This window comes from Candoia aspera, chromosome 7, assembly GCF_035149785.1.
Source record: "Candoia aspera isolate rCanAsp1 chromosome 7, rCanAsp1.hap2, whole genome shotgun sequence".
Taxonomy (NCBI): Eukaryota; Metazoa; Chordata; class Lepidosauria; order Squamata; family Boidae; genus Candoia; species Candoia aspera.
Window position 1 is genome coordinate 33,566,492 of NC_086159.1, and position 14,708 is coordinate 33,581,199.

The 14,708-nt window shown below is 38.3% G+C and overlaps 1 protein-coding gene across 1 annotated transcript; it reads right to left on the reverse strand.

The window, feature by feature from the left end:
• Positions 1-3,739: 3,739 nt before the first annotated feature.
• ERP27 (endoplasmic reticulum protein 27) lies at positions 3,740-12,716 on the reverse strand. Its single transcript, XM_063308926.1, has 4 exons — positions 12,521-12,716; positions 9,487-9,612; positions 6,551-6,748; positions 3,740-3,893 (listed from the first exon to the last, which is right to left on the reverse strand). Exons 1-4 carry the CDS (start codon positions 12,710-12,712, stop codon positions 3,846-3,848), a joined length of 564 nt encoding a protein of 187 aa, XP_063164996.1. The 5' UTR covers positions 12,713-12,716; the 3' UTR covers positions 3,740-3,845.
• Positions 12,717-14,708: the final 1,992 nt, after the last annotated feature.

The following is a 14,708-nucleotide window of genomic DNA, read 5'->3' on the forward strand; positions in this document are numbered from 1 at the left end:
TCAGGCTTCTATCATGCTTTCAAGTTATGCTGTTTGAAGAGTTGTCTTAATTTTAGTAAGTAAATTCCTTAAAACTGTAGCATCTCTTTTTTTCATGCTCACACAGAAGCCTGAAAAAAGGTTAGGTTCCTTTAACAAATAGAAAGATGCTATGCTTGCACAAGATCCTCAGTACTTCTTCCCAATTATGTTTGAAGGATGCACAGCCCAAGAGCCGTTAATCCCATATCTCAAAAATGCAGTTTTGAAATTCTTAAGTAATTCACTATCTTCTAGCTGCACCCTTCATAACCATTCCAGTAGAAGAAGGGTCTTTTGAGGACATCATATTGCAGCTTTCTATGTATTATTATTATTATTATTATTATTATTATTATTATTATTATTATTATTATTATTATTTATTGGTTATGGCCAACTGTGGGAGGATTGTGTGCTTCTTAGCCAGACTGTGGTTCAAGGGTTTGTTGTTTGAGATGTGCTCATCTAGACAAAAAAAAAAAGGGGTGGTGGTAAATTTACCAGTGTACACAACAAACTTCTTTAAAAAGTTGTCTCTATAATTATCTGTGTAGACATGAGGAACAGTAGTGTATAATTCTTCTCTTCACAAGGATATTAGCATAGCCACAAGACTCTGTTACATCCTGTTTTGTTTTTCCTCCACTTTGCATGTCTAAAATTTATTTTCATTATTATATGTGAGAGGCCAATCAGTGAAGCTGTTCTGCCCCTTCTTTTGTTAGGATGTAGCTCTTCTATGCTTACATAGTACTTTTGGCCAAGCCAGTTCCCTATTTATAAATATTGTAAAACACCTGAAAGTATTTCAGGCAACCATGAAATATTTAAGACTGAGCTTTTCCATGAAGGATATCCCTCCTGAAATCTAATTTGTCACAAAGTTTTTCTTAGCTATCATATTTTACTCAGTGCTGAGATTGAATGTCTTTCAACCCCTAGTGCTCAGATCATGGAAACAATTTTAGCTACCAACTGGAAGATATCCCACATTGCAGATATCATCATATCAGTGAAGGAGTTCACCAAACTGTTAGTTTAATTTCTCCATACAGATATGGCCCTTTCTGTCAGATGCTAATGGACATGAAGAAAGGATTATATAATGAAAGACAGGCTGTTCAAACACACCCCTTAACTACTTGATAACAAATTATGTTCAAGAACATCACAATCTGCCATAAGAATTTCTCCTTTGATAGAATTTCTAAAGCAAATTCCCTTTCATCAAACTGAATGATAATTTGTAGGGGAAAGGAGGAGCTGAATTTATCTGTAGAGCACTATTTTGCAGGAACATAAAGACTCCAGTTGCATGGGAATATGTGCCATGTGAAAGCCTTTATGGTGGACAGAGCTTTATAGCAACTATAATACTAAATTGGCCCTAATCAAGGCACGTCTGAATGGCATTGGGGGAGGTGATCAATTTAAGCAGAACAGTCAATCCCAACACATTACACACAGTACAGCCATCTGTATGAGCCCTCCATCTGTCTCTGTAGCTGTTTTGAAAGTTGACTTACAACTTCTTAATTAAATAAACTGGAAACTGATGTGAAAATTGTATCTTTGGAATCAAAACATTCTGAGTGTTTTGAGTGTTTTGAACACTAGATCCATGCAGAGAGAAAAAAATCCTTCCAGATCAAAATCCACTCCTGCCAGATCAAAATCCACTCCTGCTTATCCAAGAAGGGAAAGGTTATTTTATTACTCTTCAAACAACTGAGTCTCGGAAATTTTTACTGTTTTGTTACTCAGAGATCTACCAATACATCCTGATCAACCTCCTGTCAGCCTTGATGAAGCTTATTAGTCAATTATTAGAGTCAAATAAAAGGTTTAAATAATAATGATTTAGTTAAGAGGTAGAGACAATTATCAGGAGATAATTTCTGTATAATTGTTATTTATCCAGTTGGGGAACCATAAAACAGCTTTGTGAGGGGGGTGCAATTTATATGTGTACCTGTATATGCTGTTGGGGGTTTTTCAGACTGCATGCTCAGGGCAAGTTACAAGAGATTTGCTTTGCCAGGTCTAAGCATAGAACAATCCAGTCTTCAGCTGTGCCGCCTTGATTCATGAGCTGTGCCAATATACCATAAAAGGTTACTTGGCTTAATGTTTCTGGTTGTTGATGAGTCCAACTGAGAGTAGAAAAATGAAGTTCTGAGTTGAAAAAGAAATTAACAAGAGATAAAAATGAGGCACCAAATCCATAAAAGATCACTTTTATGATGCCTCGTTTTCTCTTTTTCATCTTAGAACTTCATATGGTAGAACAGAGATACCTTTGCTTCAGAACCATTTTCCTTACTTGGACTGTTATGTTACCTATCATCACACATTGCCCTTGGAAACTCCAGGCTTCAGAGATGGTGGCTGAACAGGATAAAGAGAACAAACCTGGATTTTTTCTCTCAGCTCTGCTCTTTGGGCCAATCTCAGACAGGGGCTGTTCTGTGATTTCTCCATTTGGCAGTGCTCAGCAGTTCTCTCAAAGCTGAACCTCTTTCAAAGAGACAACGTGGCGACTGTTTGATGGCGGTAGCAAACATTCCGGCTAGAAAGGGCTAACCATTCACGAAGCAAGCACCTTGGCACAGCTCCAATGGAACGAATCAGTGTGAAGGAACAGAACTAGCTGCCTAACATTCCAGTGACAAACCTTCCTTGCAAAGGGTTTTCCATTTGCAACATAATATTTCCAAAGAAGGTGCTTTTATAGGACTCTGATTTCCTTTGTTCTAAGAGCGATGTATTAAAACAAACAACATCCGTCATGATGGATATGAGGAAACAAAAACTTGTTACCAATTTTTCTACTAAATATTTTCTGTTATATATTTTGAGCCCATCAGGTGGTTTATTTGAATTGTATTGTTGCTCCAGGGGTGTGGGGGGTTTTGTAGTTGGGGTTTTATTTTTGTAAGCTGCCCTGAGTCACCGTGAGTTGGGCAGCCATATAAATCTCTTAAACAAATAAATAAATATTCTCACCTGACTTTTTCAATATTCTGGTAGTGAAAAGGTTCTTAATGGCCTTCCTTATCTGGTGTGTGTTTGCCTTTTTCATATTTCTCATTCCCACACTCTTTCCTTTATCTTTTATATTTCATATTCATTTGACTGAAACATCTTTCTTTGATTCATTTATCATTCATACAAAAACTAAACTCACAAGAAAGACCTAAGAGATTCCTCATCAGGAGAAGTTTCTGTAAAAGTTCCTCACTTTCTTAAAAAGGAGACATCTGAACCCACACCTTTTCCTCAACCATTTTTAGGTCATTTTAAACAATTTGTGAGAGGCACAATTTCCTGTCATATATGCATATTAGTTGATCCTGTTGCTATCTCAGTTCAGACAGGTTTATGGCATAAACCAAAATCTGAAAAATATGCTTATCAGAGGCAAAAAAAAATGGAGATAAATGTATATAAGACAAGCAGAAATCCTACTTCAAGCTATATTCAATACTGTGTAAAAAGCTATTGTCTGCTTCTACCATTGCATATTTCAGAGCATTCCTTCAGTATGTATGCTGGGAATATGAGATTTTTGTTTAATATCCAAATTCACAACTTTATTTATTCAGCCACCAAGAATATAATGCAAAAAGTGTGTAGTATCCCCAGAATCAAAATGGAAGAACAAATGGTTTGAGAAAGCAGTCTACATGTGTATGGAAATTGGTTCCAGAATAGAACCATAATTTGATAGGATATGGCAACCTGGTACAGGGGAGACATTCTTACAGGTTATTGTGATTACAGTAATTACAGTTGACATATTTCTTTGTAGAGTGGGACAGAAGTCAGAGTTCCTCTCTGAAGAGTTTGTCTTCTGGTTTAAGGCTTTTTTTCTGAAACAAAACAATAAAGTGAAGCACATAAAAACCATGGGTTTTGTTAGTGGGAAAAAAATTAGATCTTGACAGAGGAGTTAGTGGTGCTTAATCTCTTCTTCCTCCAAATTATTATTCATGTTTGCACTTGATATTTGAAATCAGAAAAATTTCATCCTGAAAGGCAAGCCATTCTTACCATAAACATGAAATCCTGATAGCTTCCTGTAGCTTAATGGCAAAACATATCTTTTGAATTTAGAAGTCCCAGATTCAGTACCTACCATCGCCAGGTAGGACTGGGAAAGACTCATCTTTAAATACATGGAGAACTCTATGCACAATCCTTCATTTGCTGGACCAGTGGTCTCACTCAGGAACAAAGCAGCTTCCTCATTCCTTGGGTAATACATAAATGGGATATTGAAGCTCAATTCTAATATTTTAAAAAGTGGATTTTTTTCAAGTTTAATTCTCCTTATGAAATGAACCTATGCCTTTCATGGGAACTTTCTCTTCTTCAAGACTCAAAAACATAATACTAAAACTAAAATTAAGTTTAAATCCTCTTAACCTTAAATAGACAAATGCTAGAAATATGCATGTGCCCTCCTAGTACTTAACCATGGCACCATTATTCCTTGATAATGTTCTCATGATGTTGTTCTCATTTCATTCCCAGCCTCTGAGTGAGCCCATATTGTCTTTAAGTGTTCTGGTATTAAGGTAGTTTTCCCCACTTATTTCAACAACATTTAACAACAGATGGCAGGTGTGTAAAATCTGGTATGTTTTGCCACCCATTCAAGAAGAAGTGTATTCAGGTGACCAGTAGTGGGTATGAGCTTCTTCAGCTGCCATTCTGTTATTAAGGAGGTAGATATACTGGCATGTGCAATCTCAAAGAAAAAAAACCCCAACAACCTACAAAGAATCATTAGTAAAAATAGTGACACACAAGGCAGCCTAGAGAAGATGGAGCCTTGAAGTCAGACCCTCCCCATTCCTTCTGATTGGTGGGTCTTGCTGGCTGGTGACATGTAAAGAGGGAGGACAACAGAGCCAGAGGATTAAACCAGTTAATTTGCATATCAGAAGTGTTACATAAAAAATTAGGATAACAGCAGGGAGCTAGAGATGGAAAGACTCTGGCAATAGGGACTGCAGATTGCATACCAATATTATTTTCTGACAACTCAAAATTTGGTGGAGAACACTTTTATGCAATAGCAGAGAAAGGTCCTAAGATGCTTAATTAGCAGATTGTTCCCCTTTTTGGCTAACAGTCTTAGCCTAAGAATCTGTACAATGGCAGCACTCCTATGACACATGGCATCTGATGTGCTGAAGTACTGGTGGTCATGAATCAACTGCCATGGCTACAAAAGCAGGTTTGAAAAGAGGGTGCTAATTATTGCTCAAAGCCTAAGTACAGTATTTCACAAAAGCTTTAAGCCTAAGACGTTTTCCTTAAAGCAGATGTGCTCCTAAGTGTTCCTGTTGTTTATAATAGAGCCATTGTAATATAGCTGATGTGCAATAGATGTATTTTGCCTCTAACAAAATGTAGAATTCCTTGGTGGGAGACAACGGTAAGCCAGGCAACCTGGTAATTTGGGAAACAGAGGGCATAAGGGCTTTTGACAATATTTATATGGTATTTCTGATTATTTATAATGCAAGAATGGATCTTCTTCTTTAACAACACCAGTGGGGCTTATAATTAATTCTTAAGATTGCCTCTGTCAAAGAAGTGAGCCAATTTTGCCTATTAACTCCCAAACCTCCTCCATGGTCTGAAGTATCTGTACACACAAATTTTACCACAGTTCCCTAGTTCTCCATGAGTCTAAAGCTTCCTTTTTCCAATCCCTGGAAATACTTAAATAAACATAAAACACAGAACCAACATTTCCAGAGGTTGCAAAAACAAATTGTGCAATCAAAAGAGAAAACATGAGATGCTGAATATAATCATTCACGCCTGCCTAATTTGCATTATATACTCTGATCCTAGAATTTCAGGTTTAAGGGTTAATAGAAAATCTCTAAATTTTATGGGACCGCACAGCTTTTCAAAAGGAGAAAACAGTTATTTGTTTGGTAAGACATTAGCTAAATGAGACAGCATTTCACATGAACATTTTTCTGAGGATGAGGATCTTGCATCTAATCTCTGGAGTATGAATTGAGGTTTTGGACTAACTTTCAGGAAAAATATAGATCAACTATTTGGAGAGGACTGCTGTCACAACAGGAGCAGAACATCCAAATGATTTCTTCTGTATGATAAATAAATTACATTATGTTTGCAATGTACACTTTAAAAGAAAAATATCAGCCTTTCTAGGAAGGTGGGGAAATTGATGAGTAAGATCTCAGCAGTGGAAAGGCAGAATACTTAACACTGAAAAAAATAAACTGCACAAGATATACTACTTAGGCCAGCTGAAAGTTGAAAGCCAATACATTTAGAGAGCACTAGGTTGGAGAAAGCTGATTAGGGATAGAAAGAAATGTTTTGAAACCCTACAGTTTTCTCAGGCATAAAGCTGGGAATGTTATTGATATGGAGAGAAAAGCTAGCACCAAATTTCCAGGATGATGTTAAGGGAACAGCAAGCTGTTGGCCAGTCAAGGAATCATGTATGCAAAAAGTCATCCTGTACACTCACTCCTTCCTTTCTCTCCAAGAAGGCATTACAAAAATCCTTTATTCTCTCCAGAGAGACTTCATCCAGAGGCAGCACATCCTGCTCTTCATCTGCAGTGTAGTAGGCAGCCAGTGCAGGCAGCTGGGACTTCTTTAAGTGAAAATAAGACAGAACCTGATCATTACCCTTGGCATTGATGTCCACCAGGATAAAAAGAACCTACAAAGAAAGAAGAACAAAAACATAATTTTTTTAAAAAATCATTCATGGAGCAAATAAATATGATGACATATTTATAAAAATGAGGGATCAAAGGACAATAATATTTGGACAGAGTTGTTTTCTGAACCCAACCTCTAAGTCTTCTAAATTTGTTCAAAGAAGTGTTAACTTGTTGCAAGTTTATTGATTAATTTTATTTATACTTAATCATGTGTAGTATTGTACACTAAATTCCACAACTGAAAAAAGCCAGATTTCACCATGGGAATCTGGAATATTTGGATCAGTAATATTATCCTACCAATATTCCCTGTTTTAATAAGCTTTACATTCCTGTATGCATCAAAATGTATATTGTTGCTATTTTATGCAATCTAATCCAAAAACATATATGGGCTCACATTTGGTGAATTGTACTATGCTGTTCAGCGAAAGACCTTCCAAATTCTGTAAAGTCACAGTCATATGCATACTCACTTGGAACACTGTTTTCCTCCAGTTCATGATTCAACTGGCCTACTTTTACTGCTCTTGTTGTCAAATCCTATTCTGCCACAAACAGACTGGCTAATGGCTTAGCCTGCAGATATTTAATGCTGGACAAGGTAAAGAAAGTGATTGGTAGATTTCCTTGGCTTTGTTATCTACCAGCAGGAAAACCAACCACCAAAGGCTCTCCTTACCATGTAGTAGGAGAGGGACAGGTGAGTGTTGATGAGTGCTATGAACAGCAGGTTTAGCCCACTATCAAGTTGCCCAACTAATAGTTTGCAGGTGCAGAGGTGCTCCATGTCTGTGACCCATCAGTTGGCTAATTCTGAACATGGTGTCTATTGATTATTGAACCCAAGATCAGAAATAGACCAAATGACAGGTCACAGTTGTAGAGAAAGGGCTGCAAGTGACTTGTCAGTTGGGCTGAAAGATGTGGAGGAAAGGTACAGGATGAGATCAATAATGAACAAGCATTGTCCTTGATTAGTGCTGCAAGGGAATGGTGGTGCTGGCAGCAAGCAGGCATAGAAATAGCTGTTGGAATAGGCAAAATGATGCTACCCCTAAAGTAATAAAAACAGTAGAAAGTACACCCCCATGAATCCCCTTGTCAACAGAAGCAGCAGAAAACCTGTCGTGCACTTGCTGAACACAGAAGCAGCAAAACACAGCATGCAGAACTCAGCTGTTTCCTGGACCAAACTACCTTTTTGTGCAACACAGGTCTCTTAGTCTCCCCCTTGACCCTGTTATTTAAATACAGCCTTACTGCTCCTTCAACAGCATGAAGCCTATGTAACATCTGACGTGTCTGGTTTCTTCAGCATCCCAAGGCAAAGTGACCATAGAAGGCAGTGCCAATAACCAGGGGGAGGGGGGACATGCCCAGCCCCTGGCCATGATATCAGTCACATTGTCAGTGAAACATTCTAGGTTGTGTCCACAGTAAAAAAAAAATGTGTCTGGGGAAATGGAGAAAGCACTACTTTTAATCTGGAACAGCTAAGGACAATTTTAAGCCACCTCATCTGTGGACTGGGGATGAGTTGAGGGCAACATTATTAGGACATGCCATATAGACACAGTTTCCAGGACATGTCCGTGCTGTGGTTGGAGGAATGTATGAGCCTTCAGAAAATAATCCCATTGAATTCAGCAGGATATATTTCTGAGTGGCTATGTTTGGATTGTTCTGTAATAAAAGAATTTCATTCCATTTCTGTCAGCCTTCCCAAGTAGACCAGACAGGAAACATGACCAGATGAACTAATTCTACTTTATTGCAAGGCTACATTAACAGAATCCTGCAAGTTTGAAAGTACAAATGTCCCTCCATCTCTTTTATGGCCTGATAAGTTAGGGAGGGTCCCTTCTGAGTTTCTTTCTCTGTCCATTATGTAGCTGCAGGCTCTACCCTCTCTTATCTGATCATTCCCTAGGCAGCATCTCTCCCCCACTCACCCCCCCCCAGTCATTCCCACATACCATTACATTTCCATATTGCAGTACCAGGTAAACTTGATTATTAAAAGAAAATACCCTTTGATAATGTGCTGTAATCAATGACACATATTAGCTGCACATTTAATTTAACTTATTCTTTTTAGAATACCACAAGTGCAATATTGGTAATAAAGGGAGGATAGGAGAGATTCACCCCTAATTACAAAGTAATAGAGAGATGTAAAGGAATGGGATTTAAGGTCATCAGAAAGACAGAGTCTGGGCACCAAGCACTGGAATGCCCACATCTAAGTCATTCTCCTACCTTAGTTCTAAAGCCATGTTTTTCTATCTACAATTCATTGGTGTATTTCATAACTTCTTTCACATATTTCTACCTTATTTCTTGTTCCTCTGTCTAAAGCTTCCCACTGAACATGAAATATGCAGACTAACAACCTTGAGTATTTTTTTCTAGCTGTAAACTAAGGCAGTTGCTTATCTAATTAATGATAACGAAACAGCACAGTCTAGCTAAAGAGATATCTCAGTGCACTGGTCAAACCAAGCATGTTTTCCAATGATCTATCCAGCAGAACTGAAAGTGAGGACAGAGTTTGGCAGGTAATTTGATGCGGGAAAGCAGTGGGGTTTCATAGGGTATCACCCACTCACATTTAATCCTCCTGTTATTGCTGCTTTCCCACTTTGCATTTTAATATTGGAAACATGATGTAAGCTGAAGTCCCTCTTCCAAACATCTATTATGATATTGACTAGGAACATTTCAGACTTACCTTGCCTTGAAAGGCTACTGCTGCTTCACGGTACTTGTTAATCCTCTCAGTGTGCAGTGGGGAGGTCTTGTCACTGAATAGAAGAAGATGGGTCTGAACAGCACTATTAAAGAGGCCTACTGCAGTCTGTCAGCATAACAGAACAAGTCAAGTAATATGTTAATTAGAGAATGTAAGCATTAAATCCTTATTATGTTCAAAATAAGATAGAAGCCCTCAGAATCATGAGATAAATTTATAGTCAGGTGTTGGAAGAGAATGCAATGAGTTAAAGATCTAGAGAAACAGCAAACACAGATGATGTTCAGTATCAGAGGTAAGCATTGTGGAAGTCACAAGCATGTGTTTTGGTATCTACAAAGCTGCTCTTTCATTTTTATGTTGTTGTTGTTAGTTGCCGACAAGTCGTTTACGACTTTTACTGTCCTTTAAATCACATTTATATTTTTTTTCATGGGAAGCTGGTATGCTCCGGTTGGACCTGTAACTGTAAAGAGAAAATAAAGATGGTGGGTGGCTGCAGATAAGGGCTTAGGTTGGCATTGTGTCCACTGCTACATCTATTATAACAGCACCAAAAACATTCCAAGCTTGTCTACTAATCTTTGAAAAACACAACTGGTTGAAATATCCTAAGACTCAAAATTGGTTACTATTTTGAAATTTGCCTGACATTTGATTTGTTTCATTTTGTTAAATCTCTTAGTTTTTTTTAAGTTATTTCTATTTGCAGTGCTGACGTAAATAATATTTCACGATGATGTATGTAGAGCTATTGAACCTAGATATCGGCTGGTTTCAAGGAAACCAAGAGTACTCTTCACATTTCCACCTATATAACAACAAACATACGTAGAGGAGGAAAGTATGACTAGTGTTGGCACATCTTCCTCTGTATAATCTATATCCCACATCCCCCTATGTTTGTACATCAGGCATGTCATTGGTAAAGGGCATTAGAGAAGGTTGTTTTTACCTGTCCAGTTCAGTCCAGAAAGTTGGGCATGCTACAGATCCCGTCAGCCAAGGAACGTTGGCTGGCAGGGACTAGGAGGGTTGCCTTCTCTGTGGCAGCCCCTGCCCTCTGGAACATTCTCCCTCCAGAGATCAGGATGTCCCTGACCCTGGTGGCCTTTCATAAGGCCTTGAGACCTGGTTGTGTGCCTGGGCCTGGGGCCCCGAGTGTGTTAAGAGCCCTGTTTTCTGGTTATATTGCCATCTATGGTTATAATTTTTGTTTATATATTTATTTTTGTATTGTGTTTATACTTGGTTTTAATTGATTTTACGATTGTTTGCTGCTTTCCCACTTTGCATTTTAATATAGGAAACATGAAATTGGTGTTTGTCTAGGATGGGCAGCCATAGAAATGGAATAAATAAAATAAATAAGTCAAGGGCTAAATCACCTTGTCCAACTTAAGGCTTCCTGCAGTCCACACCAGAAGTGGCAAATTTTCTTTAACATTCATTTTAATGGTAGTTTTTATATTTGGCATCGTTGATGCTGTTGTACCTTTCAATACTCATTTGGAGATTTCCACCCCACTCTTACTTTACAATTCAATGGAAGTTCCACTGAGTTCAATGACACATCTTTTTCAGTTGCAGTCTTTGTTGTTCCTTATTGATTTAAATGTTTAAGTACAATTTCAAATTTTATGTTCCAGTAATTTTTAATAAATGGACTGTTTGCTTTCATCATGAATTTAATTAAATTTGCTACATGGCATAGTGTGCTCTTTTGAGTCAGAATGGAGTGAAGGCAAACCTTCTTGAAAGCACTGATGCTGAAATGACCATATGTGTATTCTCCCTAATATTACAATCATAATTTATAAAAACCTAGCAGAAACCTGGAAAACATCATCTGGAACTGAGTTTGGAAGCCACGAGGTTGAGCAGCTTGGAGGAGAACACGAAAAGAAGGCATACATCACCTGGGGTTGGGATGACTGAGCAGCATACACTAAGCCTCTATGAGCAGCCTCCAGTCATCTGGCACTGCCAGTGGTCTCCTTGCACAGCGTTAGATAATTTGTCATCTGACTTTTCCTTTCCCCTTTCTCCCCCTCACACTTCCTGAACTGCAGCTGCTGCTCCCACAAGCCAAACAGAGGATTGGAGAGCCTGCAGCTGACCTGCAGCTCCTCCATGTGCCTCACACAACCTCAGAGAGAGAAAGAGAAAGACCTCTGTGTCAGACCCTGCCAGCTTTTCCATAAAAAAGAGGAATATGTGAGAGGCTTCCAGAATTAACAAGAAAAGGTCAGGGAGTGCACTTCTTGAAGAACCTTCCAGCTCAGAGCACTGGGACTCTTCATTGTGGGAGGTCCAGAATAGTCTGGCCCTCAGTTTCAAAGCTCCATTTCTCTTTCCATGAAAGACGGCAAGACTGGTGGCATGTAGGAAACTCAAGAAAAGTTTAGCACACCAAGTCAGACATGGATGATGCTCTGCCAATTAACCCACAATATGGGCAGAAAAGAAATCTCAGCAAGAAGTGCGTTCTTCACATGCAGAGCTGAAATGCAATCATCTACTATAAACCTTACATTACAGCTGCACAACTTTTTCCAGACCAAAGACTACAATTTGCCTTTGAATGGCATTGCTTCCCAGTCATATTCCAAAAAGAAGAGATCAGGGCAAGGACTAAAAGAAAATATAATTTGCGTTTTCATTTAATTGCAATTAAATATACTTAATAGGATTATTTCTCTTTTTGACACATTTAAAATTACAATTCACTAATTTTTGAGGTTTCTGGAAGCCCTGTACAAGGCTTGGTAGGGCCACATCTAGCTCTGGAGTCTCAGGCTATGCCCTTCTGCATTACGGGACAGGAACCAAGCACATGCTACTGCGATTCACTTTGGGCAAAGGTGGATAACAGATAAACTGACAATAAAACTCTGGTTTTAATATATCAGTTCTTTTGCCTAGAAAGATATGAGTAAATTAAACCTATATAAATCACTATAAACTCAGCAATCAAATATACTGGTTAGGTTTTAGAAAATTCCTTTGTTACCATGGGGTTGTACTCAGTCACCCAACGGAGTTCATTGATTCGGACAAAGCGACTCAACTTCACAACATCGATTTTGTTACTGTCTTGGATTTCCAAATCTTGCCTTTTATTATCCACCTGAAGTAAAGCAAATAATCTTACTATCACCACTGCACTCCAGCCACTGTTCTTTAAAATACTTGCAGAAAACATTGCAAGTGCAACAAGGAAGGATAGCCAATATAATGCTTCAAGTCCAAACTTTATTTGCATCAAACCTCCCCACTTCTGAGCAGTATGATTTCTAGATAGATTTTTAGACTTCTGCCTCTCTCCAAACAAATTTCTGATCCATTCATTTCCCATCCCACATACATATATACTATGCTTTTGCTCAACATAGTACTGACTATTCTAGAAAACTGAAGCAATACTGTTTTTGCTTTTTGGTTTAGCTAGAGAAATAGCTAACAGAAATTTCTGAACTATTAGCAGTTGCATTAAACTATCCTGGATTCTAAAAACAAGGTGGGTTATTTTAGCGTTTGTGGGACTTCTGGAATGAGATCTTTTAAAAACTAACCTCTGCTTTTTGAAACTTTCATCTGCTAATTTCATTACTTCTAGACCCAATAAACACTGGCATAAGCATGTATGGATTTCCTGGAAACACTGTGCAAGCAAGAATCCTCTCCAATAAATACAGGCATGTTTCCAGAAGATCAAGGAAAAATATTCAGACTCCAAAAACTCCACTTTGGGGAATAGATCTCCTGCTTGCATCTTCCTGGATCCTATTGACAGTCCTCTAACAGACAGGCAAGCAACAAAAATTCAACAGCAAGCCCCAGAGGAGCAACTGGGTGCTCAGTTAAATTACCTTATTGATGTATGTATGGCTAGAGTATAACTGAACCTTTGTACAAGAGGGAGAGAGAGAAAGGGAGGGAGGAGAGAAATCCTGGGCAATACACACCTATATATTCTATTATACCCACCAAGTAAATGTGTTCTTCTCTCCAGAGATAACCTGCCCCAGTCTTTTTTCTATAGAAAGTCCCTTGACTTTTTTATTACTATATACCTTCAAACCTCATAGCAGCAGTTAATGTTAATTCTTCTTTCACTGGTTTGGGAAGAAATCAAAAGTAACTCCATGGAAAATAAGGAGTGTTAAACTGGTACAAAACAAGTGTGAGCCAGACACATAAACCCTTGAGATACTCTCAGAGACCACCAGAGTCAGTGGAAAAAGCCTTTACTGGGGGTTGGAATGGACTACAGACTTCTGCAAAAACAGATCAACCCTATTCCAATGCTTTATATATTTTGCTGTTACATAAAGACTCTCCTGTATCAGAGAGGTAACATATATACATATATGCTCAGGCAGACCTTCTTAAGGAAATTATTTGGGGAGGGTGGGTAACTCATCCAATGCCATTGGATTAGGCCTGGAGTAGTGTGGTTAGTTTCTGACTGCAAAACTCTGGTACTTTCAAGGCCTCTTAATATATCCAAGGCCAACCTCAGTAAACAAAAGCTTACTTGCTCGTTTTACAAGATCTAACACAGACCCAGTGATAGTGGGAAACTATCAGCTTTTTTTGGATGCAAAGCCTTTTTTATTTTTAACGGACTATAGACAGTGTTTTGAACATCTGCATTTTTTCAGAGCTTTAGATATTTTTTAAAAAACCAGGGTAGAGAATTAAAAGTGCATACATCTTAAAGTTGCTGAGGTTGAGACCCACTGCTCTACAATATCACAGCAAATGTGGCAACTACATGAAGGGGAAACCCATTCTATGGACAAGAAAACTATGTAAGAAGGAAAGGTTTGTAGGCAGTCAGGCCATAGACAAGGAAAGGTAAATCTGTAAGCTTCATAGTTTAGGAAATCTTTACTGCAGGCAAAACTTCAATTACATTTACTCAGATTTGGGTTAGGTTCAAGGCACGTTGCTGAGGTAAAGTAGAAGATGATGTCCTCTCCTTCATGTTAACCACACAGGTGGTAGAACAACATTCTTCACTTTACTTAAGAGCAGCAGCCTGATTTGGGAGGAATAGGACAAATCACGTGGAATATATGCTTTGCTGCTCTTTCTGCTACCCCCTGAATTTATCATTTATCACAACCACCTTCCCCCACATCCCTAGAATAGATTTTTTCTTTCATTAAGCATGATCTATGTAACAACATTTG

Excerpts from the sequence above, each read along its gene's own strand:
- ERP27 (XM_063308926.1), bottom strand. The coding sequence starts at position 12,712 with ATGTTTTCTGCAAGTATTTTAAAGAACAGTGGCTGGAGTGCAGTGGTG. Across the intron at positions 6,749-9,486 it reads CAGTAGCCTTTCAAGGCAAG|GTTCTTTTTATCCTGGTGGA; the intron begins GTAAGTCTGAAA and ends CTTTCTTTGTAG. Across the intron at positions 3,894-6,550 it reads TCTTGGAGAGAAAGGAAGGA|AAAAAAAGCCTTAAACCAGA; the intron begins GTGAGTGTACAG and ends GTTTTGTTTCAG.